This window comes from Piliocolobus tephrosceles, chromosome 20 (assembly GCF_002776525.5).
Source record: "Piliocolobus tephrosceles isolate RC106 chromosome 20, ASM277652v3, whole genome shotgun sequence".
NCBI classification, from domain to species: Eukaryota; Metazoa; Chordata; class Mammalia; order Primates; family Cercopithecidae; genus Piliocolobus; species Piliocolobus tephrosceles.
Window position 1 is genome coordinate 42,157,675 of NC_045453.1, and position 25,730 is coordinate 42,183,404.

A 25,730-nucleotide genomic window follows, 5' to 3' on the forward strand; every position below is an offset into this window, starting at 1 on the left:
AGACCAGCCTGGCCAACATGGTGAAACCCTGTCTCTACTAAAAATACAAAAATTAGCTGGGCATGGTGGTGCATGCCTGTAATCCCAGCTACTCAGGAGACTGAAGCAGGAGAATCGCTTGAACCCAGGAGGTGGAGGTTGCAGTGAGCCAAGATCACACCACTGCACCCCAGCCTGGGCAACAAAAGCAAAACTCCAGCTCAAAAAAAAAAAAAAAAAAAAAAAAAAAGAGCATAGTGCCACCTGCCCTCTGGCAGAGTCTAGTCAACAGGTACTTAGTCTTTGAGAAACAACCTAATCCTTAAATTAAAATAAACTGAGTCAAACTCAAATAAACTCCCCAGCCTATATGTGTGACTGCTGTGAGAAGTGATGTCTGAAAACATCCTAGTAACACATTTTCCTGTCTCTGCCATATCAGTGGCCATGGACAGACAGAGAAGGTCAAATTGAGTCCAGCCCCATAAGAGGAGGCAATGCCGATCCCTGCAAATAACAAGAATTTTGATTCTTAATTACTGAAAAAACACTTGATGTGAAAAAACTGTTATTGCTAGAAAGAAAAAAAAAAATGGAAAAAAAAAAAAAAAGAAGGCCTTTCACACTCTGTTTACTCTGGTTAATATTCTGATTTTGGGCCGGGTGCGGTGGCTCAAGGCGGGTGAATCACCTGAGTTTAGGAGTTCAAGACCAGCCTGGCCAACATGGTGAAACCCCGTCTCTACTAGAAATACAAAAAATTAGCCAGGCATAGTGGCAGGCGCCTGTATTCTCAGCTACTCAGGAGGCTGAGTCGGGAGAATTGCTTGATCCCGGGAGGCAGAGGTTGTAGTGAGCTGAGATCGTGCCACTGTGCTCCAGCCTCCTGGGTGACAGAGTGAGACTTCGTCTCAAAGGAAAAAAAACAAAAGAAAAAGAAAAAAAGAATCTGATTTTGGAGTTAACGTTGTGCAGAACAAAACAGCTGCTTTGGTTATGAAAAGGACGTGAGCACCCAGCTGGCCTGAAGGACAAGACTGACCGGCCGGTTTAAGGAACCCACATTTGTAGAATGAACTCCATCCCTTGCAGAGTTTTCAGAGGCATTATCATGAACCTTTCAATGTCACAGGTTTGCATGCTCAGTCCCTTTCTGTGTGTATGTGTGTGTGTGCATGTGTGTGTGCATGTATGCACGTATGTGCATGTGTGCGTGTTTCCTGCTTGATGGGTCTGGCTGAAAGGAGCCCTGGGAGCAGCTTGAAGAAATAATCATATGAAGGAGAATTTATGTTTGGCGGGGTTGGGGTAGTTGTTTTGACCTGAAGCCTGGCATGGTGTGAACTTGGTGAACCTGTTCACCTGGTGAACATTTTACTTAAGTAACCAGTCTTAATCCACCAACATCAAATAGGGGGCCAGCCTCCTAGGTCCTTTAAGAAACCTCAGGTTAATTACATCCCACACACCAAACAGGGCCTTGAAACCATATGAGAGGAAGAGGCCTTACCTGCTGATGCAGTAGAAAGCAATGAGCCGGAATAAATCTGCAAAACTGATTCCTGAGCCTTCCAGGGAAAAGGCTGGAAAAGAGATTTCAGAAACCAGCTGATTCTCCCTGAACACATTCTGGGATAGGAAGAGCCCCCTAACACCACATGTGTGGGACCATCTGAGTACTCTCAAACAAACTACCATGTGGCTTATCAGAACCAGCTGTGCAGAGGAGGCATGTCAGCCAGAAGCCACCGGTAAACAGCCGATGATCTGGAAGTTCATCGCTTGACTCATTCTGAGCACATGCTCCAGTGCTTGGTAAACAGACCAGGACAGACTCAAGTTGCACAACTGTCTTTTTTTTTTTTAACTTCAGAACACAAAGGGCAGGGGACAAGGGGCCAGTCTGTCTGGATTGTATCAGCACAGGACAGGGCTTGGGGAACACCAAGACGCCTACTCCCCTTGATCCCTTTACCCTCCTAGGACACACACTTCCCTGGTCACTCCTTTTGGTCATAACAGGGCACCTGTGATAAAAGCACAGGGGAGAAGGAATGTAGAGCTGGGAGGATACAACGAGGTTCCCCAAAATCAGCTTTTGGTTAAATTCAACATGAAAGATTCCAAAACCGGCCAGGCATAGTGGCCCATGCCTATAATCCCAGCACTTTGGGAGGCCGGGGAGGGAGGATCTCTTGAGCCCAGGAGTTTGAGACCAGCCTGGGCATTATAGTGAAACTACATCTCTCTTTTCTCTCTCTCTCCCTCACTTTTTTTTTAAAACAAAGATTCTAAAATCCATTTACTTGGAGTGTTGTTCCCCCCTCCACCCCTGCTCCAGTGTACACATTTTCTAACACGGAAGACATATTCTGGGCTGGCCGCAGTGGCTCGTGCCTATAATCCCAGCACTTTGTGAGGCCAAGGTGGGTGGATCACCTGAGGTCAGGAGTTCGAGACCAGCCTGGCCAACATGGCAAAACCCCATCTCTACTAAAAATACAAAAATTAGCTGGATGTGGTTGCGCGTGCCTGTAATTCCAGTTATTCGGGAGGCTGAGGCAGGAGAATCACTTGAACCTGGGAGGTGGAGGTTGCAGTGAGCCAACATCGAGCCACTGCACTCTAGCCTGGGTGACAGAACAAGACTCTGTCTCAAAAAATAAAAAAAGAAGACACATAGTGGCAAGATGGTGTGGTATTTTGCTCATCTTCCAAATGCTGGAGCAGCAAGTGGTCTGACTTCAAATACTCATGAATTTGCTAGCCAGCCGTCACACAACCTCAGCTGAGCAACTCACACTGTTATGCCTCCTAACAGTGAAATAGCCTCAGTTTTGTGAAGATTTCCTCAATCCGATGTGTTTCTTCTCACTCCATACCCTCATTTATTTTGCTTATTTGCTTTGTTTTTTTTTTTTTTTTGAGACAGAGTTTCACTGTTGTTGCCCAGGCTGGAGTGCAGTGGCGCGATCTCGGCTCACTGCAACCTCCACCTCCCGGGTTCAAGCCATTCTCCTGTCTAAGCCTCCCAAGTAGCTGGGACTACAGGCATGTACCACCATGCCTGGCTAATTTTGTATTTTTAGTAGAGATGGGGTTTCTCCATGTCAGGCTGGTCTCAAACTGCTGACCTCAGGCAATCCGCCCACCTCGGCCTCCCAAAGTGCTGGGATTACAGGCGTGAGCCACTGCACCCGGCCGCTTATTTACTTTTTTGTATTATTTTGTTTATTTCTGTAGCACTCCCAAAAAACATCCATACCGCTACACATATACCATCACAGACACACAGAAACAACACACACACGTGTGCCACCATTTGTAGAGTTAAGTAGAAGAGAACTGATTTGGAGCAGGTTAGCTTCTCCAAGCCTCGGTTTTCTCATCTGGAAAATGGACTGTAACAGTACTTTCCTTATCTCCCAGAAGGGTGGTGTGGGGAGCTGAAATTTTAAAAAATAAAATAATTTACGTGAAAGCACTGTATCCAAATATGACGTGTTGTTCATTATTAAGCTGCACTGTCGGTAAGTTATGACAAAATATCTGAATATTTATTTATTTGAGATAGAGTATCGCTCTGTTGCCTAGGCTGGAGTGCAATGGCACGATCTCGGCTCACTGTAACCTCCACCTCCCGGATTCAAGGGATTCTCCTGCCTCAGCCTCCTGAGCAGATAGGATTACAGGCTTGCGCCACCACACCCGGTGAATTTTTGTGTTTTTAGTAGAGACAGGGTTTCACCATGTTGCCCAGGCTGGTCTCGAACCCCTGGCCTCAAGTGATCCACCTACCTCAGCCTCTCTGAATGTTTTTATAGCAAGTCCTTCCTTCACCTCAATTCACAGAGAAAATAAACAGGCCCTGGCTGGGAAGGGGCCATTGCAGTGGGACCCAGGCCTGTGGTAACTAGTTATGACCAGGCTAATGCTTTATTTAAACGAGCTCTTTTAACCACTTGAAGTCACTTGGAGAGAATTAGGGAAGTGATAGAGGCCTCGTCAAATTATGGGGGGGAAACCTTTGGCCACAAGGACCTCAATGAACAACCAGGAAGCTTCCACACACATTGCCCACACTTCTAGAAGAGGAAAGGAAGTGGCTTCCGACCAACACATTCCGTGCTCCACTTTGGACATTAGGGAGGAATTTCAAAACCAGTTAGATCTGTGGCGTCTTGCCTCGTGGACTTTTACATATATATTTTTTGTTGGGCTGTGTTTTCATTTTTAAGACACAGTCTGGCTCTGTCGCCCAGGTTGGAGTGCAGTGGCATGATCACGGCTCACTGCACTTAAGTGATCCCACCTCAGCCTCCTGAGTAGCTGGGACTACAGGCGTGTGCCCCCATGCCTGGCTAATTTTTTTTTTTTTCTTTTTTTTGTAGAGATGGAGTTTTGCCACGTTGCCCAGGCTGGTCTCAAACTCCTGAGCTCAAGCAACCCTCTGGCCTTGGCCTCCCAAAGTGCTAGGATTACAGGTGTGAGCCACGGTGCCCAGCCCCTCACAGACTTTCAAAAGTCAATTCAGAATTCCTTAATTAATTCACTTAATATAAATTCATTATCAATTCACCTAACACATTATTAACTCAATATGAATTCATTACCTTTCAAAGAGTGGGTTTGCAATGTACCTTGTGGTTGCATCCTAATGTATTTACATTATTGGCTGGGTTCCGCCTGCTCGTGCGCCTTTCAGGAGGAAGCTTTTCCCTGGCATCCATGACCTTGCGGCCTTGTGAGATTGAGGTTGACAGTTGAGCTGGAGGTGGATCACAGTCAGCCCGGCAGGTTTTACCCTCCACTGACTGAGTTAAAGGTCATTTGGCTCAGCAAGACTGTGCCCTCCCGGCTGAGTAGAATCTCATCTCAGCCCTGAACTTGACCTCCATCTACAGCTTCAGCTTCTCCAAATGCAGGAGGTGAGGTGCTGGGAAATCGGGAAGCAAGAGACTGGAATCCCAGGCTCTGTCCGTCTTGCTTCTGAGCTCTCTCCTCCAGGCCTGCTCCTCCCACTCCTCCCCCTTTGATGTGCAGATCCATCTTCGGATCCTTTCTTGGAGGCTGGCAGTACATCAGAACTGCCTGTTCCCTTTTTTATTTACAACTTGGCCTCCCGACACTTCACATTTCCACTGACCAATCATGGAACAGCAGAAAGGAAACCAACGCTACTGAACACCACTCTCCCTCAAAATATTCGTCAAAAGGTTGGATTCTGCCTCTGATGAGCTGCATTTCACAGAAGACTGAACACTGATTGCCTGGAGGGAACAGGTCTGCTCAGGGATTCTTTATTCACGAAGAAGTGCAGACACATGCTTTAGGATTAGATCCTGTAAAAGGGCTCTCTCACTACAGTCTCCTTGCAACTTAGTCATTGGCAAACCTGGGAACCGAATTCGTGTTCCACTTAACTGGGTAGTGGGAGAGAAAGTCAACCTACCATATGCCATGCAGTAGGCATGCACACTTAATATTCAGGTTGTTTGACTCATTAACAACTCAGAGGTTACCATCACCCCATCATACAGATGAGAAAACTGAGGCTCCTGGAGTAGGTTACCTGCCTAGTCATTTAATGCCAAGACTCAGACCCATATCTGCCCATCTCAAAACCAGAGCTCCTTCCACTTCCACTCCCTGCAGAGCCCCGCGGCCCTCATGTCAGTCAGGACCGGAGCATCCAATGACCACTTACTGTATGTGCTTTCCTTTATGGCAAATTCCTTGAGTGGGGCCCCAAATTCACAGGGCAGGCGGAGGGAGAGGACTTTCTTCTGCATTTTGGTAGATTTATGAACCAGGAAGATCTAGTGGAGGGAAAAGAAATAAAGCTTTAGGAAATATTTAGAACGTTGGAACCCAAGAATCTGGTTTCCCTCACACCCAGTGAATAGAGCCCCTTCATATCCACACTGCATGGCTCCATGGAAGAAACTCTCCTGCCATAGAAAGGGGTGCTCAGTGCCCAGGCTGCAGACACCGTTGTTCATTACTGCCTTCAAAAGAATCCTGTTTTCCTCTGACAAAAGCTTCTCCGTGGGGCTAAGAATTCCCCTAGTCTGCATAAGCATTTTCAGTTCGGTGACTGTTTTACTGCTGGAGTTACATTCTCCAGCCCCGTCTTATATGAGTTACATTCTCCAGTCCCTGTCTTACATATCTTGGTTGGTGAAACCTAAATTCTAAACACAGGTAACATAGCTAAACCATAGGTGGTGAACTGGGAGTTCATTGGTTAACTTGGCTTACGAGGATATTTACAATAGAAATTTAAGTTTGTCGCCAACAGTGAAAAAGCAGAAGTTGCTTTGTTTTTCGTTTTCAAATTGAAATCTGAATTTCTAGCTCCTCCTGGAAGATGAGATGACATAGTATGACCAGGCAACAATCTACTGGAGCTGAAAAATGGCTGTTCCATTTGGGCGATGGGTGGATGTACGCTCAAGTTCACCCCGGTGGACATGGAGGCTGTCCATTTATTCCTGAGTCACTTCACATTCTACCAGTTCCCTCAAGATCCTAATGTGCACTGCACAACTCCAGGAGGCACCATTCACCTAGTCTACGAATGAAGTGACTCTCCCTGGAGTGTGGCGTGCGGCAGCCCAGCTGAGTCCTGGTTCCCTTCTGTGGAACATGACCCTTCTCCAAGGATCTTATTCTGTCTGTCACGCTTCTTTAGCTACTTCTCTTTCCTCTGCATTTAAACACCTTACTCTCTACCTCTTCTCTCCCCTACCTTTCTACAGCCTTTCATTTTTTCCCCACCTAATCTTTGCTCCTCTCTTTATCTCCAGTTAATAGCTTGTAAGATACTTTATTTAGGGGGTGGGAAGATGGGTATGGGACTTCAGTATCTGGTGAAGAATGGGGCTGGAAGACCTTGAGTTCTCTTTTCTCCTGGCACCATGGGGATGAATCCATAGGATTCATCCAGTAGTGGGTTCTGGGAGTCAGTGCCTCTGGGACACCCTAAAACTGAAGCAGATGCTTCCTAAATAGCATCCTGATGGGTAAGAGGCCGAAGCACTGCGGAGAGGCAGCTGTTGGTTGTTAGGAGAGAAGTATCACTCCCTTTTACAGGTGGAGATCCCCCTGAGCTTTGGGGTATGCAACCTTTGGGGAGTGCAACCTCTAGGCCTTATTTTTTGAGGACTGCAGGCTTACATTATATCAGGGGTTGGCAAAGTCTGGCCTGCAGATGAAATCCATCCTGCCATCTGTTTCTGAGTAAAGTTGTATTGAAACACAGCCAAGCTTGATCATTTACATATTGTCTATGGCTGCTTTTGCATGACAATAGCATAGTTGAGTAGCTGTGACAGAGACTGTATGGCCTGCAAAGCCAAAAATATTCCACTTTGCCCTTTACAGAAACAGTTTTTGGACGCCTATCTTAGATTGTAGAATAATTAAGGATGGGCACCCCAAAAGCCCACTTCACACTTCACTCATGCCTCCATGGCCAGTCTCTGAAATCCTCCTCCTTCATACACTTTCAGCCACCTGCTTTTCTGTCTCTTCTTTTTTATTTTATTTTATTTTATTTTATTTTATTTTATTTTATTTTATTTTGAGATGGAGTCTGGCTCTGTCATCCAGGCTGAAGTGCAGTGGTGCCATCTCAGCTCACTGCAACCCCCACCTCCTGGGTTCAAGCAATTCTCCTGCCTCAGCCTCCGGAGTAGCTGGGGTTACAGGAGCATGCCACCATGCCGGGCTAGTTTTTGCATTTTTAGTAGAGACAAGGTTTCGCCATTTTGGCCAGGCTGGTCTCGAACTCCTGACCTCAAGTGATCTGCTTGCCTTGGTCTCCCAAAGTGCTGGGATTACAGGCCTGAGCCACCATGCCTGGCCTCTCCCTTCATTATTCTTGACTGTCCTGGTCCACGTTACTCCTGTCCTGGCCCTGCCCTCAACCTGCCCCATCTCATCAGGCAGGCCCTGTGCAGGCATCAGGCAGGCGGATGGAGAGAACATGCCTGGCTTGTTTCCCACGCAGGTCTCAGCAAGAGTAGACGTGCCCTACCCTGGGAGGCGGAGCTGGGCAGGGTGTTGCCTAGCTCTGCAGCAACTTCTGTCTTTGGAATTGTTTGCAGAAACGCAAGAGCAGACAATTCAACAGGCTGAAAGTGAGGCTTCACAGAAGGTGAGGAAATCCTGATCCTACAGAGCAAAACTAGAGGCAGCAGCTCTGTGTTATAGCCAAGGGATTCTTTGCAAAGATGAGAAAGCACCATGTCTTGTTCCCCTGAGCATGTTCTAGCAGATGTCTTAGTTCTGCCTGTTTCTGCCTGATGAGGAATAAAGAAAGATTCATATGTTTTTTAAAAAGTGAGAACAGACAGACTCTGACTGCTAGGAAATTCAAAAATGTATTTGGTGCCCAATTCTTATGACACTCCTCGGCTGGCTACTAATGGGATTTTCTCCTTGCCTCTCCACCTAGTTCTTAGTCTCTATCTCGTGTTGTGCGTGAAGTCTTATTTTATCTGCGACTTACTGTATTTACCCTTTGGAAGTAGACACTGTACACAAGTGCAGTCCTCTATAACTTTGTACTACAATGAAAATGTTCCATATTCTGCACCATCTAATACAGTAGCCAGCCGAGGCCAGAGAGCACTTAAAATGTGGCTATGGTAACTGAGGGGCTGAATTTCTAATTTTATTTGCTTTAATTCTTGTAAATTTAAAGAGCCACATGGGGCAAGAAGCTACCATACTGGACAGCACAAGAGATACCAATCACTTTTTTTTTTTTTGAGACAGATTCTCACTCTGTCGCCCAGACTGGAGTGGAGTGGCATAATCTCTGCTTACGGCAACCTCCACTTCCTGTGTTCAAGTGATTCTCCTGCCTCAGCTTCCTGAATAGCTGGGATTACAGGCATGTGCCACCTCACCGGGCTAATTTTTGTAATTTTAGTAGAGATAGGGTGCCACTGTGTTGCCCAAGCTGGTCTTGAAATCCAGGCCTCAAGTGATCTGTCCGCCTTGGCCTCCCAAAGTGCTGGGATTACAGGCGTGAGACACCGTGCCCGGCTCCAGTCGCTTTTTTGAGGACTTTCCACAAGTCGTGGAGTGGTCTGGATGGGACGGATAGACAGTGGTCTTGGATAGACAGTAGCTGAGGAAACCATATTAGACTTTGGTCTGTGTGGAAAGCCCAGGGAAAAGAGGACTACAGAGCAGGCAAGTCCGTGGACACAGAACTTTTGAAGGCTGGGTCCCAAGTTGGATGGCTGGACCCTGGCAGAGCTCCCAGGCTCAGAAGGAGAGGAAGGCAGCAGAGGCCACCAAGGATCCCAGACCCAGGCTCATCCTCAGTGTCTGGGCTCAAGAGGTCAGACCCAGGCTTCTGGCCAGTGGACCCTACCCGCTACCTAAATGTCCAGTTACTCGGCTGAATCCTTGTACCTCCCATGGTAACTGAGCAGATAAAGACAGAAAGACACGCCGTGAAGGGCTCTGATCCTGGGTTTCCAGAGTATTTCTGCATTGAAAACCAGTTACACATCAGGAAACATGCTCCTTACAAGCTGGGAAGAACTTTCTGGAACTAACTCCAAGTGTTTTTCTTTAAGCCGGCAGCAGTCTTGCCTGCCTCAACCTGCTTCCCGAGGTTCTGAGTCTTACCCCCGGAGGCTGGGCCTGCAGGACCTCTGCTGCCTCCTCCTCACTCAGACCCAGCTGCAGCCATATGGGGTGGGTGTGGAGAAGCCGGTCCAAGATGCTGAGCCTGTTGGAGAGGCTGTCATAGCCTGAGTCCCGGGCACAGGTCTTCACGTCCTCTTCCTCGGAATAGCCACCATCCTTGTGTCTTACCATGCTAGGAGAAAGAGAAGCGGCAGGGTCAGCTGGCTACAGTACCATTTCCCTAACAAGGAGACCGTCCCTACAAGTTCATAGGCCAGGCTTGCCACCGCACATACCTCATCTTGTGATTGCCCCCTTAATCATCTTCTCTTCCAGACTGAAAGCTTTCTGAGGGCAGACACATTGTTTTATTTTACCCTATATCTTTAATATTAAAAAGAACACTTTGCACTGGACAGACCTGACCTTCTATTTCTAACCCCATTTTCAAAAGTTCTAAGCATCCGAAATGCCGTTTATTCAGGCTTTGTCTTCTGACATAAAACATGGTTTTTTTTTCTTTTTTTTTGAGATGGAGTCTCATTCTGTTGCCCAGGCTGGAGTGCAGTGGCGCGATCTGGGCTCATTGCAACCTCCGTCTCCTGGGTTCAAGTGATTCTCCTGCCTCAGCCTCCCAAGTAGCGGGGATGACAGGCACCCGCCACCACGCCTCGGCTAATTTTTGTATTTTTAATAGAGGTGGGGTTTCGCCATGTTTGCCAGGCTGGTCTTGAACTCCTGACCTCAGATGATCTGTCCACCTCAGCCTCCCAAAGTGCTGGGATTACAGGCGTGAGCCACCCCGCCTGGCTGACATAAAACATTTCTAACTTTGAGGACAGAACCCTAAATGCGAAATAGCATGGATGGTAACCGTGAGTTCCTAATGCTCAGTAGCATTTCTCATAAGCACAGCCATGCCCCAGTCTAAAGGCAAATGCGCTCACACAAATTTATTTTGTACCTGAATGATTGGATTTTATTTCTTCTCACAAATCTAAGCATTTTTATTACTGACATTATTTATAATAAAACTTCACAGAGGAGTGATGCTGTGCTATTTGTAAAATCATGTCGACATTATTTATAATAACTAAGAAGTGGAAACAACCCAAATGTCTGTCAGTTGATGAGTGGATGAACAAAATGTGGCTGAGCGTGGCGGCTCACGCCCGTAATCCTAGCTCTTTGGGAGGTTGAGGTGGACAGATCACTTGAGACCAGGAGTTCGAAGCCAGCCTGTGGAACACGGTGAAATCCCATTTCTACTAAAAATACAAAAATCAGCCAGGTGTGGTCAGGTGCACCTGTAGTCCCAGCTACTCAGGAGGGTGAGGTGGGAGGATCGCTTGAGCATGGGAGGTTAAGGCTGAAGTGAACCATGATCCCACCACTGCACTCCAGCCTGGACAACAGGAGTGAGACCCTGTCTCAAAAAAAGAAAAAAAAAAAAGTAATCTATTCTTACAATGGAATATTATTCAGTCATAAAAAGGAATAGAGCACAGATGCATGCTGCAACATGGATAAACTTGGAAAGCATTATGTTCAGTGACAGAAGCCAGATGCATAAGGCCACATACTGAATGACTCTATTTACATGAAATATTCAGAATGGGCAAATCTACAGAGACACAAAGTAGATTAGTGGGTGCCAGAGAATGAGGGAGAGAAAAGAGAATGGAGAGTGATTGCAAACAGGTACCAGTTTCGTTCTTCTGGGGTGATGGAAATGTTCTGGTATTATATAGTGGTAATAATTGCACAACGTGTGAATGTACTAAAAACCCATGAATCATATACTTTAAAAGGGTGAATTTTATGGTATGTGAATTATATCTTAATGACCAAACCATACTGACGTCCTTTTGGTGCCAATACTGGTTCTGTCAGTGAGTGTTTAATTCCCATTTCACCAATGAGAAGACTGAAGCCTAAGAAGTTACTGAGTTGTCCTGAGTGATAACAGCCTTGAAACAGCAGAGCTAGAAACTACACATACTCTGATATTTACCCAACTTTGTGGGTACCAAGTCAGGTCAGGGACACAGGGGTGAGGGGCACAGAGGTCAGGTCAGGGACACAGGGGTGAGGGGCACAGAGGTCAAGGACACAGGGCAGTTTGTATCCATGTAGCGGCTGTTGTGTGCCAAGCCCTTTACCTACATTCTCTCATTTACTCCTCTCGACAGCCCTGAACCACAGGCACCATGATCCCAGTTTTACAGAGGACCAGGAGGCTGAGCCCAGGTCAGGACCTTGCTCAAGGTCAAGCCCCTGGTTAGAGGGAGGGGGCTGACATTCCCATCCAAGGCAGCTTCGCTCTGAGTTCTCTCCCCCTTTACCAAACTCAGAACTGACACTTTCCCTGGCTGTCAAGGAGCAGGTCATCAAGCCCTATCCTGGGGCAGCCAAGGGACACCAGACCTAACCATTCATGTCCAAACAAGCAGGTTTATCTTGGGGTACATATGGTCTTCAATCCTCTAAACCCAAAGGAACTCAACTGTGTGATCTAGATAATGTCTTTAGCATTGAGAAGGATGGATAATGAAACCGAATGTATGATGAGAGTTATAAAAAGGAAATTAAAGAAAGGAAGTGTGATAGTTCCACATGGACAACTCTACTCCTAAGAGGTGGGACTGAATTTAGAAGAAGCCAACCTATGCCGATCATTTTTGGGTGTGCAGACTCAATAATAATACCCAGTGTTGGCATGTGGCCTGGCTAGAGACCCCATCCTAACTTCTCTCCATCACCTTCGTGACTTTCTGCAGGCCTGAGGAATCTCACTCATTCATCCAAGATTTATCTTTTTATTTCTTCTCAAACATATGAACGCTTTGCTCAACTTCTGCTACAAGTTTCCAGGTAGGAGACTCTGTGCCAAAAAGAATAGTTTTTCCTTCTGCAAATGCCATTCCAGCACCTGCAGGTATTAGGAAGTGAATATTTGAAGTTAAAAAAACATACTCTTCAAAGTGAAGCTGGTGTTAAAATTCCTTTAATAGAAGGCAAAAGAGCCAGCTTTAGACAAGTGATTCTCAACCCTGGCTGCTGATAAAAATCACCTAAAAAAGCCAGGTGTGGAGGGCTGGGCGCGGTAGCACACACCTGTAATCCCAGCCCTTTGGGAGGCCGAGGCAGGTGGATCACAAGGTCAGGAGATCGAGACCATCCTGGCTAACACAGTGAAACCCCATCTCTACTAAAAATACAAAAATTAGCCAGGTGTGGTGGTGGGCACCTGTAGTCCCAGCTACTTGGGAGGCTGAGGTAGGAGAATGACATGAACCCAGGAGGTGGAGCTTGCAGTGAGCCGAGATCGCGCCACTGCACTCCAGCCTGGGCGACAGAGCGAGACTCTGTCTCGGGGGCGGTGGGGGAAAGCCAGGTGTGGGGGCTAAACCTGTAATCCCAGCACTTTGGGAGGCCGAGGCAGGCAGATCACCTGAGACCAGGAGTTCAAGACCAGCCTGGCCAACATAGTGAATCCCCATCTCTACTAAAATACAAAAAGTAGCTAGGAGTGGTGGTGGGTGCCTGTAGTCCCAGCTACTCAGGAGGCTAGGGCGGGAGAATCGCTTGAACCTGGGGAGGTGGAGGTTGCAGTGAGTGGAGATCTCGCCACTGCACTCCAGCCTGGGCGACAGAGCAAGAGCTTGTCTCAAAAAGAAAGAAAGAAAAAAAGAAAGCCAGGTGCAGTGGCTCATGCCTGTAATCCCAACACACATTGGGAGGCTGAGGCGGTTGGATCACCGGAAGTCAGGAGTTCAAGACCAGCCTGGTCAACATGGTGAAACCCTGTCTCTACTAAAAATACCAAAATTAGCTGAGCATGGTGGAACACACCTGTAGTCCCAGCTACTCGGGAGGCTGACACAGGAGAATAGCTTGAACTTGGGAGGCGGAGGTTGCAGTGAGCTGAGATCGTTCCACTGTACTCCAGCCTGGGCAACAAAGTAAGACTCCATCTCAAAAAAAAAAAAAAAAAAAAATTCCCCAGGGGATCTCAATGTGCAACCAAGTTTACAACCACTACTTTGGATCAGTGTCTGTCAAACTTGAGCGCCTGTGTGAAAGTCACCTGGGGTTTGTTAAGCCACAGATTCCTGATTTCAGATGCACAGCTTCTGCAGGCGTGGCGTGAGCCAGAGACATTGCATTTCTAACAAGCTCTCAGTGACCAATCTGAGGACAACACTGTAAGGAGCATTTGCCTGAGGTGCGAGTGTAAAACATGCATATTAACTCAGATCCAATTAGGGGTTTGGTTTGGTTTTGTTAGGGGCTGGGGGCGAGGGATGGGTACCATGTCACGAAAATAATTCTTGGTGACTAAATGAATATTTTATCACTGCCACCTCAGGTTGGCCATATTTTGCCAAGTCCAAATTGGACAGTGTCTAACATGACAATTGTGATGCTCATGTGTGCTGAAAGTAAACATGTTGACATATCTTCCTTCCCTAGAAGGGCACATCCTGTGACTCCTCTGTGGTTTCAAGGAGCTGAAAAGCCTTTGTTCTGACAAGTGACCTCAGCCTAAAAAGCAGGGACCAGACAGGAAGATGGTGAATAAAATTCATGGGGCCTCGTAAAGGAGCAACCATAAATTATCCCTTGCCTTTGCAAATGACTAAGCTAACTCCCTGATTCAGCCAGCCACTTGAGGTTTATAGCATGTTATTACAGGACAAATTGGCTTTAATCAGGAACAATCTTCAGGAAAGAACTAATGTGAGGACATCGAACATGTAGGGGATGCTACTGGTGCCCCACCTAGAGCCCCTCCTCTAGGGCAGGCACCCATACCCCAGCTGCTGCGAGTGTTGGCTGGGGAAAGCTCACAGCTGCTCCTCTTCTCCTGGAAATGCTCAGGAAGCCACATCCTCTCCCTGAGAGCAGACTCACTGCCAATGACATACTGATATGTACTTTCTACATATGTGAGATGGAGAAGAGTGGCCTTCTAGCCTCAAGGTGCGACAACTTTGGGGGCTATTCACGCTGCTGAGCTCCCTGTGGGACCAGGCAGAGCCCACATCTTTGCCTTGCCTCCTCCCTGTCCCATCCTGGATCCCTCACTCCTTGGCAGACTGTTCCTGAATCACTTGCACAAGAAGCCCCGAATCAGGTTCTCCTTCCAGGGAACTCAACTTACGATAGAACTTGATGAGATTATAGAAACTAACGATTGCTAAGAAAGGTGTCTGCATGCAAACAGGAGGGAAGGCAGTGAACAGAGGTTCATAAAAGGTAAAACACTGTGATACAATCCAGGAAATTCCAATAAAAACATGGCCATAGTGGAGTGGCCACAGAGCCAAGCTCAGGGCAGGAAGCATGAGGTTCCTCTCCTAGCTTGGCTGGACATGTGAGACCTTGCTCAGGTCCCTTTCTGAGCCTCATCCTTTTGATCTGAAAATAGTAAATAACAGTACTTTCACCACCAGCTAGTAATCAATGCAAGCAAAAATTGTGAGTGGATGCTAAAATCAGAAGGCAAAAGACTTAGGAAATAGGATAGTCATAGTCTTAAAATATCACCTCACAGGTCACTTAACGACTTGTGAAAATGAAAAGGTACCCTGGCAATGGAGGAACCTGGTAGATGCCACTTTAATCAAGTGATCTGTGTTAACTCCTCCAAAAATGAGCCGCCCTGACATCATGTGCCCCCGATGTGAGGCTCTGAGAAGGTACCATGTCACCCAGGTGTCTTTCCTGCCCCCAAATATGACTCACCTGAATGTATACAGGAGAAAAAAATCAGAAAAATCCAAATTTCAGTGACTGCAAAACTAATGGCCAAAACTTCAAAAATGTCAATATCATGAATTTTAACAGGCTATAGGATTAACACAGGTTCGAGGTGAATAAAGAGATGTGATAACTACATGGAGTGCAGAGCCTTGAACTCATATGGCATCAGTATAAAAAGATCTATAAAGGGCAATTTCACCTGTAATCCTAGCACTATGAGAGGCCAACGTGTACGGATTGCTTGACCTCAGGAGTTTGAGGTCAGCCTGGGCAACATGGTAAAACCTGGTCTCTACAAAATATACAGAAAAGAATTAGCCAGGCATAGTGGAGCGTGCCTCTGGTCCCAACTACTCCAGAGGCTGAGGCGAGAAGATCGCTTGAGCTTGGGAGGTGGAGGTTGCAGTGAGCTGAGATGGCGCCACTGCACTTCAGCCTGGGTGACAGAGTTAGACCCTGCCTCAAAAAAAAAAGAAAAAAGAAAAAAAAAGGTAGCCGGGCACAGTGGTATGTGCCTATAGTCCCAGCTACAACTGGGGTTTCTAAATAGACAATTTAATATCATCTATCCTAAGATGTGCCTGATTTTTTTTAAGAACAAAAGTGATTTCAAACAAATATTTAAAATGTACTATGAATTTTCCACCAGGCTGGCCAACATGGTGAAACCCCATCTTTACTAAAAGTACAAAAATTAGCCGGGTGTGGTGGCGCGCTCCTGTAGTCCCAGCTACTCGGGAGGTCGAGGCAGGAGAATGGCTTGAATCCGGGAGGCAGAGGTTGCAGTGAGCCGAGATCGTGCCACTGCACTCCAGCCTGGGCGACAGAGGGATACTGTGTCTACAAAAATATATAGATAGATAGATAGATACTTTTTTCCAGTCTACAGCAGGACTCAGGAGGCTACAGCGACTCAGGAGGCTAAGGCAGGAGAACTGTTTGAACCTGAGAGGTGGAGGTTGCATTGAGCCAAGACCATACCATTGCACTCCAGCCTGGGTGACAGAGCAAGACCTCATCTCAATAATAAAATAAAATAAATAGAATAGAATAGAATAGAATAAAATAAAATAAAATAAAATGGATAATTTCCTAAGCATGATAATTTTATTATGCTTACAAGGGAAAAATGCTCTTATTCTTAAGACACGCATACTGAAAGATTTAAAGGCAAAGTGTAAACATGTTTGAAAGTGTCAAAAAGAAAGAAAGTGTCAAATGGTGAGCTCCGCCTAAAAAGAAAAAAAACATAGGGAGATAAAAAAAAATGTAGCAAAATTTCAACACGTAGTGAATTAAGTGACCAGTGCTATCTTTGCAACTTTTCCATAATGTTCGAAATTTCTCAAAATAATAGGTTGGAGGAGAAGTAATAATATCTACCATCTCACTGAGTTTTTATGACTATAAAACTCATTTATTTGTGCAGCCATTCCCACTATGTCTAGGCGTCTAGGACTGCCATCATGAGGAGATAAAACTGAGGTACAGATACAGTGAGACTCACCTGTGAATACAATGGGCAAACCACAGAATGCCCCTCAAAGTATAAGGTGCCTCTAGGGGCAGAGAACAAACACTCACCCAAAAGTCACAGCCTCCACCCATCCCAATTCCAACCAAACCTGGGCCTCATGGCTGTGAAGCAGATGGGTGGATCTTCCGTCCACTTTGGAAGGGCAGGGCTCTCCAGCACCTGTCCTGCTATTGTGAAAACCAGGTTAAGGCTCTTTGGAGTATGGGATGAGAGAGGCCTTTACGCTGGGCTGGATTTCCTTCCTTCCCACGCCCAGCGTTAGTTGCCTGAGCAGGTGGAAGAATAAGTGATTGCAGAAAGCTCGTTCTGAATAGGACAACCAGGCAGACAAGGGTTAGTTTTACTAACATCGCCAGTATCAGATTCACTTGAGCAGAGCAGAGCTTCCAAACGATGCATGCCTTTTCTTGTCCTAATTCCAGAAGAATAGTGCAGTCTACCAGCACAGCCCCTAATGACCAGTCCTAGCGACTAGGGTCTAGACAAAGCGTGCTATGAAGCCTCCCTTGCACCTGCCCCTACATCACCCGCTCCCCCGAGCTCCGTCCCCAACCATACATCTGAAGTGTACCCTTTGACCTTGCAAATGAGAGACAATTAATAAGGCAAAAATACATAGAAATTTGATACGAGGTCATTTCTGTGGCAAAAAGTACTGACAGAGTAAAGTCAACAACTTTGTAGATATAAGAATCCTAGTTTGGCTGTTAAATAGCAAAAAGAAAGTTCAAGGCAAAATGCCAAATTCCTACTCTGTCAATCAAGGATGGTGCACATCCATTAGGCTATAGGTGTCAGCAGGTGTGCTCTGCTCTGTATGGCTCTGCCCTCAGTGGTAGGACATGAGGATAAACGAGTTAAATAAAAAGCCCCCTAAACCTCCTCTGTGTGTGTAAAACCACACCTTCACTAAGCTGAGCGATTAGATATTTATTTATTTGTTTGTTTATTTATTTTGAGACGGAGTCTGGCTCTGTCACCCAGGCTGGAGTGCAATGGTGCAATCTTGGCTCACTGCAACCTCTGCCTCCCAGGTTCAAGTGATTCTCCAGCCTCAGCCTCCTAAGTAGCTGGAATTACAGGGACACACCACCACGCCTGGCTAATTTTTGTGTTTTTTTAATAGAGACGAGGTTTCACCATGTTGGCCAGGCTGGTCTCGAACTCCTGATCTCAGGCGATCCACCAGCCTTAGCCTCCCAAAGTGCTGGGATTACAGGTGTGAGTCACAGCATCCAGCCTAGATTTTTTTTTTAAATAAAATGACGTCCTGGTGCAGTGGCCTGTACCCTAATCCCAGCATTTTGGGAGGCAGAGGGAGGTGAATCGCTTGAGCCTAGGAGGTCGAGGCTGCAGTGAGCTGTGATCATGCCACTACACTCCAGCCTGGGCAACAGAGTGAGACCTTGTCTCAATAAATAAATAAATACATAAAATTAAAATTAAAATCATTCAAGACAATCACTTTTGTCTGGGACATACTTTCAAGTTGCCTTGGACAGTGCTCCTGAGAAACTGGAGTTTCTAAATAGACAATTTAATATTATCTATCCTAAGATGTGCCTGATTTTTTTTTAAAAACAAAAGTGATTTCAAACAAATATTTAAAATGTACTATGAATTTTCCACCAGGCTGGCCAACATGGTGAAACCCCGTCTTTACTAAAAGTACAAAAATTAGCCAGGTGTGGTGGCGCGCTCCTGTAGTCCCAGCTACTCGGGAGGTCGAGGCAGGAGAATGGCTTGAATCCGGGAGGCAGAGGTTGCGGGTGAGCCGAGATCGTGCCACTGCACTCCAGCCTGGGCGACAGAGGGATACTGTGTCTACAAAAATACATAGATAGATAGATAGATACTTTTTCCAGTCTACAGCAGACTGTTAGATCATAATTCAGCTAAAAAAGGATTGGTTTAGTTAATTAACAATATCTGAAAACCCCTCATAGAATGAATGGCAAGTCCCCTATGGAGATAAATAAGGCAGTTGTGGCCCCTAAGTCAAGTGATGCTTTCCTAGGGGAAGTTCCATAGTTCTCCGGCTGCCTTCCGTGTGTCTGTGCCAGCGGCTGTGTCTCAGCACAGTCACTATCACATCTGCCTCGGAGCTGGAACCATTTGTGGTCTACCCTTGTGTTTTAGGTAACCTGTTTTGCTTCTACTTACATGAGTCATCTGGTGACACTGGGATGACTGGGTCAGCAGTTAGTTGGAGGAAGGATTATCACAGCTTCTCAAAAGCAGCTGGGCTTTCAGCTTTTATCTCAGTTCCCCAAGCCCTGGCCGTAGACATGACCTTCTTTCCCTTGTCAGGCTCCACAAGGTACGGAGAACTCTCCCCTTGGAAGGGCGACACCTGCTTGCTTTGCTGGCTTTCCCAGGCCAGTCCTGGTGGAATCTACAAGGACTGCCCAAGACCTGGGATTTGAAGGAGCGAGCAGCAGGCTCCTCCCATGTCTCTCCTTGCAAATCTCACCTTTCTGGCCAGGCACTCCTGAAAACAGTCTTTACAAAAAATTCCTGGCTTTTCTTGAAGCCTGAGGGCTCATTCCCTGAAGGTTTCTGGGAATCTTCTAGACTTTTATGAAAACAAAGTTTTGCATTGTTTACATGGTAAGTGTTTAATAAGTGGTTACAGAATGAAGACAATGGGCTAATTATCATTAACAGGGTGATAAGTTCATATCAATAAAACAAAAACAACAAAACCAGAGCTCAGGTTCCACATTGCTTTTGCCTCTGACTAAATTATGGTTTAAGATTCATTACATCGCTTGTCTCCCAAACATAAAGAACTGTAGTTTTGCTACTAAGTGGAAAACCCAAAAACAAAATAAAGCTCTAATGGTGGAAAAGTGTAGATTAATTTTGGTATCTAAATTTTTAATTTTAAAATTACTTTTTTAGAGATGGGGGTCTTGCTGAGTTTCCCAGACTGGTCTCAAACTCCTGGCCTTAAGTGATCCTCCTGCCTCAGCCTCAGCTTCCTGAGTAGCTGGGGCTACAGGCACAAGCCACCACGCCTAGCCCAATTTTGATATTTTGTAATATCTCAATGTGGTTAGAAACTGACAATATTTCCCAAAAAGGGATGGATATAGCAAGGTAATCCATGGAGGCATGGTTTTAATTTTAATGACCTTTACTTATTTTAATGGTTATATGTATTCAGTGTGCTTCCCAATTATGGTAAAGATACTGAATTTTTTTTTTTTTTTTTTTTTTTGACAGTCTGTCACCCAGGCTGGAGTGCAGTGGTGTGATCTCGGCTCACTGCAACCTCCGCCTCCTGGGTTCGAGCAATTCTCCTGCCTCAGCCTCCTGAGTAGTTGGGACTTCAGCTAATTTTTGTATTTTTAGTAGACACAGGGTTTTGCCATGTTGGCTAGGCTGGTCTCGAACGCCTGATGTCAGGTGATCCACCCACCTCGGCCTCCCAAAGTGCTGGGATTACAGGTGTGAGATACCGCATCAGGCTGAATTTGCTTTTTCCTTTTTTTTTTCTTTGAGATAGAATCTCGCTCTGTTGCCCAGGGCTGGAGTACAGTGGTGACACAATCTCGGCTTACCGCAACCTCTGTCTCCCAGGTTCAGGCAATTCTTTTGCCTCAACCTCCTAAGTAGCTGGGACTACAGGCACGCGCCACCATGCCGGACTAATATTTGCATTTTTAGTAGAGATGGGGTTTCGCCATGTTGGCCAGGCCAGTCTCGAACTCCTGGCCTCAATCGATCCTCCTGCCTTGGTCTCTCAAAGTGCTGGGATTCCAGGTGTGAGCCCCCGCACTGGCCTGGGGAGATCATCCTGTAGATGCATCTACATGCTGTTGCTCAGCTTCCTCCTTACTGAGTTCAAGCTACTAGGAATGTCTCCTGCCATATCTGGCTCCTACCTACTTACCTACCTGTCAAACTGAGTTCAAATCCTCATCCCTTATCTCTTTCAGCTCCAAGTAATCTATGACCCATCACATTCCTTCCTTACTGTCCCCACACCTCCAGGGAACCTATCCCATTCCACTCTAGTCAGACTTCTCTCCTTTACTAGCCTGGCCTCATCCCCAGGTCATATTCAGGACTCGCCCTGGGCAGGCATTAATAAAAGGTCTGCTTAGGCATGACCAGGGGCCTGAGGAGGAGGTGATCAGCAGAGGGCAAGGTTTACGGAAGAGGAGGAGCTTAGTGGGCAGGAAGAAAGGTTCTTAGGGGTACTGGGCAGTTTCTTTCTGAGGCCTCCTAACAAATACAATCCACTGCTTAGCTCCAGCCTCAGGAGACAAAGGGTTCTTGTTTCTGTGCTTATCAGGAAATGGGCGGCAAAAATCACCACAGCTACCAAGAGCCCCCTGACCTTTGGCCATCTCTGGGGCAAGAAAAGGAGGCAGCTCCAATCCTTCCAGAAAAACAAATCCTTCCTTATTGCTCGTGAATTTCTCCCATGGACACCCCTTCTAAGCTCAAGTCAACTAGCAAGGAGTGGGCTTTGAGTGGCTTTGGTTGTAAAAGTCAATGATGTTCTTGAAGTCTACATAGTGAAAAAAAAATGATAAGAAAGATAAAAAGAAAAGTCAATGATGAGCTTTAGTGTAGAATTACAATAATTCTACGCCCACCAATACCAGACACTGGAGACCAGTGCTCCATCCAAGATCTCCAAATACAGAATGCTTTATTTCTGCACGGAGAATGAGATTTAGAATTCCAACAAAAGTGGCCTGCTGAGTGCAGGAGAAAGTAGAGGGTAGACAGTCCTGGCAGGAAAGTGCCCTTGGATGAAGGCAGGTGCAGTGCACGAGGTCTGAAGAAATCCCAGTGGGAACCCCACGCACACAGCTTCAGGGGCTTTCACATTCAGTCATCAATTTATCTGGAATCAAAGCCATCCACCTCCTGCCCATGTGAGTGCACTGAAATCACGATGATATTTTTGGTAAGGCATGTCATAGTTTCAATGGAATCAACCCTGATTCTAGTCTCCCTCAGTCTCCTAATCTTCAGTGGTTAGGTGGAAAGAGGACCCCAAGTCAGACTTGAATCAGAGCCTCAGCACTGCCCCTTCGTCACTTTGAGGCCTGCACCCATTACCACGCACCACTTAGCCTCAGTTTCCCTGTGTCTAAAAACGGATTCTTGTTGAAAAAAGGAATCTGTTAGCAAAACAAATAAACAGAACCTCAAAAGAACTTCTGATTCGAAGTGCCTGGAATGTCTTTGAAACTATGAGTAAAGGTTCAGTTCCGTGGGAGTTTCCAGGATGACTTCTTACTGTCTCCTAATTTTTGGATAGTCACAAAAAGAAAGCGAGGCAACATGTTTCCATTCTAGGACTGACAAATACTGTTGTATAGACACAACTCTGGAGCTTGTTTTGGCAGCATTTCATGTCACCTGGGAGAAAGTAAAACCCCAAAGCTTCTAGAGGCTGGCTTCCAGCAGGTCCTGGAAGCAGGAGAGTTCTCCCTCTACCTTTAGTGTCCAGGCTCAACCTGGACTCTAGTGTCACCATCCTTAACTTTCAGATGGAAAAAGAAAAAAAAAAAAGCCACTTCTTTTGATTTTTGTGTTAAAATGTCCATGTATATCATGCTTCTCCAGGAGCCTCCCTTCAGCTGCATGCCAGACTAAAACCTTTTTCCAGGCTGTGGCCTTAACCAGCTGCAAAGGCAAGAAAGGTACACCCTGGGATGTGGCACTGCCAGAGGACCCAGGCTTCTAGTTACAAGAGGCCAATGCAGGGGTCATCTTATGAATCAAGGATGAGACAGAAGTCAGAGTCTTGTGCCCACCATGGTCCTGCTCTTGGGACAGTAGATCCTTGACCATGTATCAAAGGGAACACAAATATACATCCCAAATGCTATGCCGCGGCCAAGATGCCTGGATAGGTGGGAGATGAAGCCAGGACTTAGTGGGGCTGGGAGAAGAGAGGTGGTGGGTCTGGGATCAACAATTTCTGGAAAAATATTAGAACCAGAGGCCCCTTATGCAGAGACACAGAAAATAATGGCTCATAAAGATATCTATCGACTAAAAATCTCTGACACAGGACCAATTCCAATTTGTGTTAAACACATACACACACACAGAGCAAACAAAAAATACCCAGAGAAACTTCAAATTCAAAAATACCTAGTAGTTGATGTCTAATGATTTCTTAACACCTTCAGACATAAAAATATTTCTTTGGAATTTTGAAGTTTAGAACTTGAGTCTAGTTATAGGTTAAAAAAAAAACAACAAAAAACAAAAAAAAAGGCCGGACACAGTGGCTCACGCCGGTAATCCCAGCACTTTGGGAGGCCGAGACGGGCGGATCACGAGGTCAGGAGATCGAGACCATCCTGGCTAACACGGTGAATCCCCGTCTCTACTAAAAATACAAAAAATTAACCAGGCGCGGTGGCGGGCTCCTGCAGTCCCAGTTACACAGGAGGCTGAGGCAGGAGAATGGCGTGAACTCGGGAGGCGGAGCTTGCAGTGAGTGGAGATCGCACCACTGCATTCCAGCCTGGGCGACAGAGCGAGACTCTGTCTCAAAAAAAAAAAAAGAAAAGAAAAGAAAAGAATTTCGAAATGGAATTAAACATGTCTCTGTAATATTCTATTAGTCTGGAGAAGCAGGGAAACCCCAATCTATTCTGGACACAGCAGGACCCTGGCCTGGCTAACACAGTTGGCAGCATGGAAATGGCCAGGTGAGCAGAAGAAACCTGTTACCCGCCACCCAGCGTGGGAAGACTAGTGGCAGAAAGGCCTGAGGAAATGGATTGTCTTAGAAGGACCACTGCATATTTAGCCAAGTTTTAAAGGCTATCAGAGGCCATCCAGTTTATCTCCTTGTTTGAGATCAAAATGCTAGAAATTGATAAAACTGGTCCTAGGTCCAGTTTTCCAACTTACGCAGTTTCCCTAGAGCAAGCAAGTGCATACTTAATTCCTCAAGGCCTTTTTTTTGTCCCATTAAACTCTAAAAGGAAAAAGAATCACTAGCATATTTGGGGTTACGGATTTTACTTCTCCAAGGAGAAGGGCTGCTGCTTTTTGAGGGTGGAGGCCCAACTTCCTCAAAAAAGATTTGTAAGAGCTTGTCACGGGAGGACTATTCTGAAAAACTTTTAGGGCCTTTGGTAATTTTTAAATTCCATCAACAGAGGCCCAGCAGAAGAGGACACAGAAATGGGAACAAAATCGCATGTCTGCCTCCGGGGAGACACTGCCATTTTCAGGAGGTAAGAAAAAGTGGTGGCTATTTTGCCCAGGAACTTCCTCTCGTTGACTCTCCAGCTGGAGATGAAAAGGCCAGATATGGAGTGAATGCTGGCAGAAGCTTTTATTCATTCCTGTAAAAATAAGAAAGAGGAACAAAGAACCTGTTGTCCTGGTTGCCCTTGGAGCTGAAAACAGGCAAAAGAAGGAGCCAGGCGGGCTCCAGTCTTGGTCCCGATGCCCTTTGAGCCCGGGGCATGCACCCTGCTTCACAGAAAGGCAAGCGTTCCATGGATTGGCAGTTTCTAGTATTTAATTGCTTTGGGTTACACTGGTGTTATTTCCTAGCAGATGAATTCTAACTAAGCAGATATTTTATGGCAGAACCAACTGCCAATATAGCAGCAATGCAAAGCCTACAGAGCACAGAATAGCTCCAATATGCTGCTGGTGACATTGTGTGGCTAAGGTTTACTATAAAAAGATAAGCCAGCCACTACATTGGAAGGTGCTACCCATCAACAAAAACAGAATCAATTTCTAGGAAACTGCATGTCTAGGATGATCAAAAACACCCTTGTAACTCAGTGAAAAATCATACGTGATCTACCATTTAAATGGATTGTAATGCAAAAACATCAGAAGGATACACATCAAAGCAAAGAATTAAATCAGCCAACCCAACAAACAAACAATCAAAAATGGTTTTATCTTGGAATGGGGGTGGAGTCAGGGTCAGGGTGTTGTTTATTTTGATTTTCTGCATTGTGCTTTTTCCACCACATGCGTGTTTTACTTTTGGCCATCAAAAAAGAAATCTTGAATGTCCCTTTTATCCCTTCCTAAAGATAACAGATATCACCAGTCAAGATAGACTGAACAGCTCTTTAGGGCATTTTTGATCTTACACTTCTTACTCATTCATTAATGAAATTAATGTACCTCTGACTTAGAGTCACCTGCTTCCCACCTGAGGTTCTCGGGACATCTGCTGTCCTCCTGTATTCATCTGACATATTCTATTATGTCCCATTTCATTACATCAGACTCACTTGTTTGTAATTTTTTCCCTCCTTAGGTTGTATAAATCTTCAGGCTCCACTGTCTTTGTATTTCGATAAATAGGATTCACTGAATAAATATTTTCTTTCTTTTTCTTTTTTTTTTTTTGAGACAGAATCTCACTCTGTCACCCAGGCTGAAGTGCAGTGGCTTGATCTTGGCTCACTGCAACCTCCATCTTCCAGGTTCAAGCAATTCTCCTGCCTCATCCTAAGTAGCTGGAATTACAAGCACAAGCCACCATGCCTGGATAATTTTTGTATTTTTAGTAGAGACGGGGTTTCACCATGTTGGCCAAGCTGGTCTTGAACTCCTGACCTCGTGATCCACCCACCTCAGCCTCCCAAAGTGCTGGGCTTACAGGTGTGAGCCACCACACCTGGCTAAAATGTTTTCTTTAATTTCAGTTTAGTGGTTGCTACATTGGTAAGAGTGTAGCAAAGAGCTGGTCAACCCTCATAGAATTCATTGAAATCATGTTCGGGACACTCCTGATTGAGCTGAAATATGGAAATATTCTAGGGGAGTG

The 25,730-nt window shown here is 45.9% G+C and overlaps 1 protein-coding gene across 8 annotated transcripts in view; it reads right to left on the reverse strand.

The window, feature by feature from the left end:
• Positions 1-25,730, reverse strand: part of RIN2 (Ras and Rab interactor 2) — a 249,322-nt gene that overhangs the window by 36,960 nt on the left and 186,632 nt on the right. For all 8 annotated transcript variants that reach the window (XM_023217765.2, XM_023217768.2, XM_023217762.2 and 5 more), the window contains 3 exons: positions 9,631-9,823; positions 5,687-5,798; positions 1,490-1,562 (listed from right to left, as the gene is read on the reverse strand). In XM_023217765.2, coding sequence (XP_023073533.1) covers positions 1,490-1,562; positions 5,687-5,798; positions 9,631-9,823 — 378 coding nt within the window. The remainder of the gene's footprint in view (positions 1-1,489; positions 1,563-5,686; positions 5,799-9,630; positions 9,824-25,730) is intronic.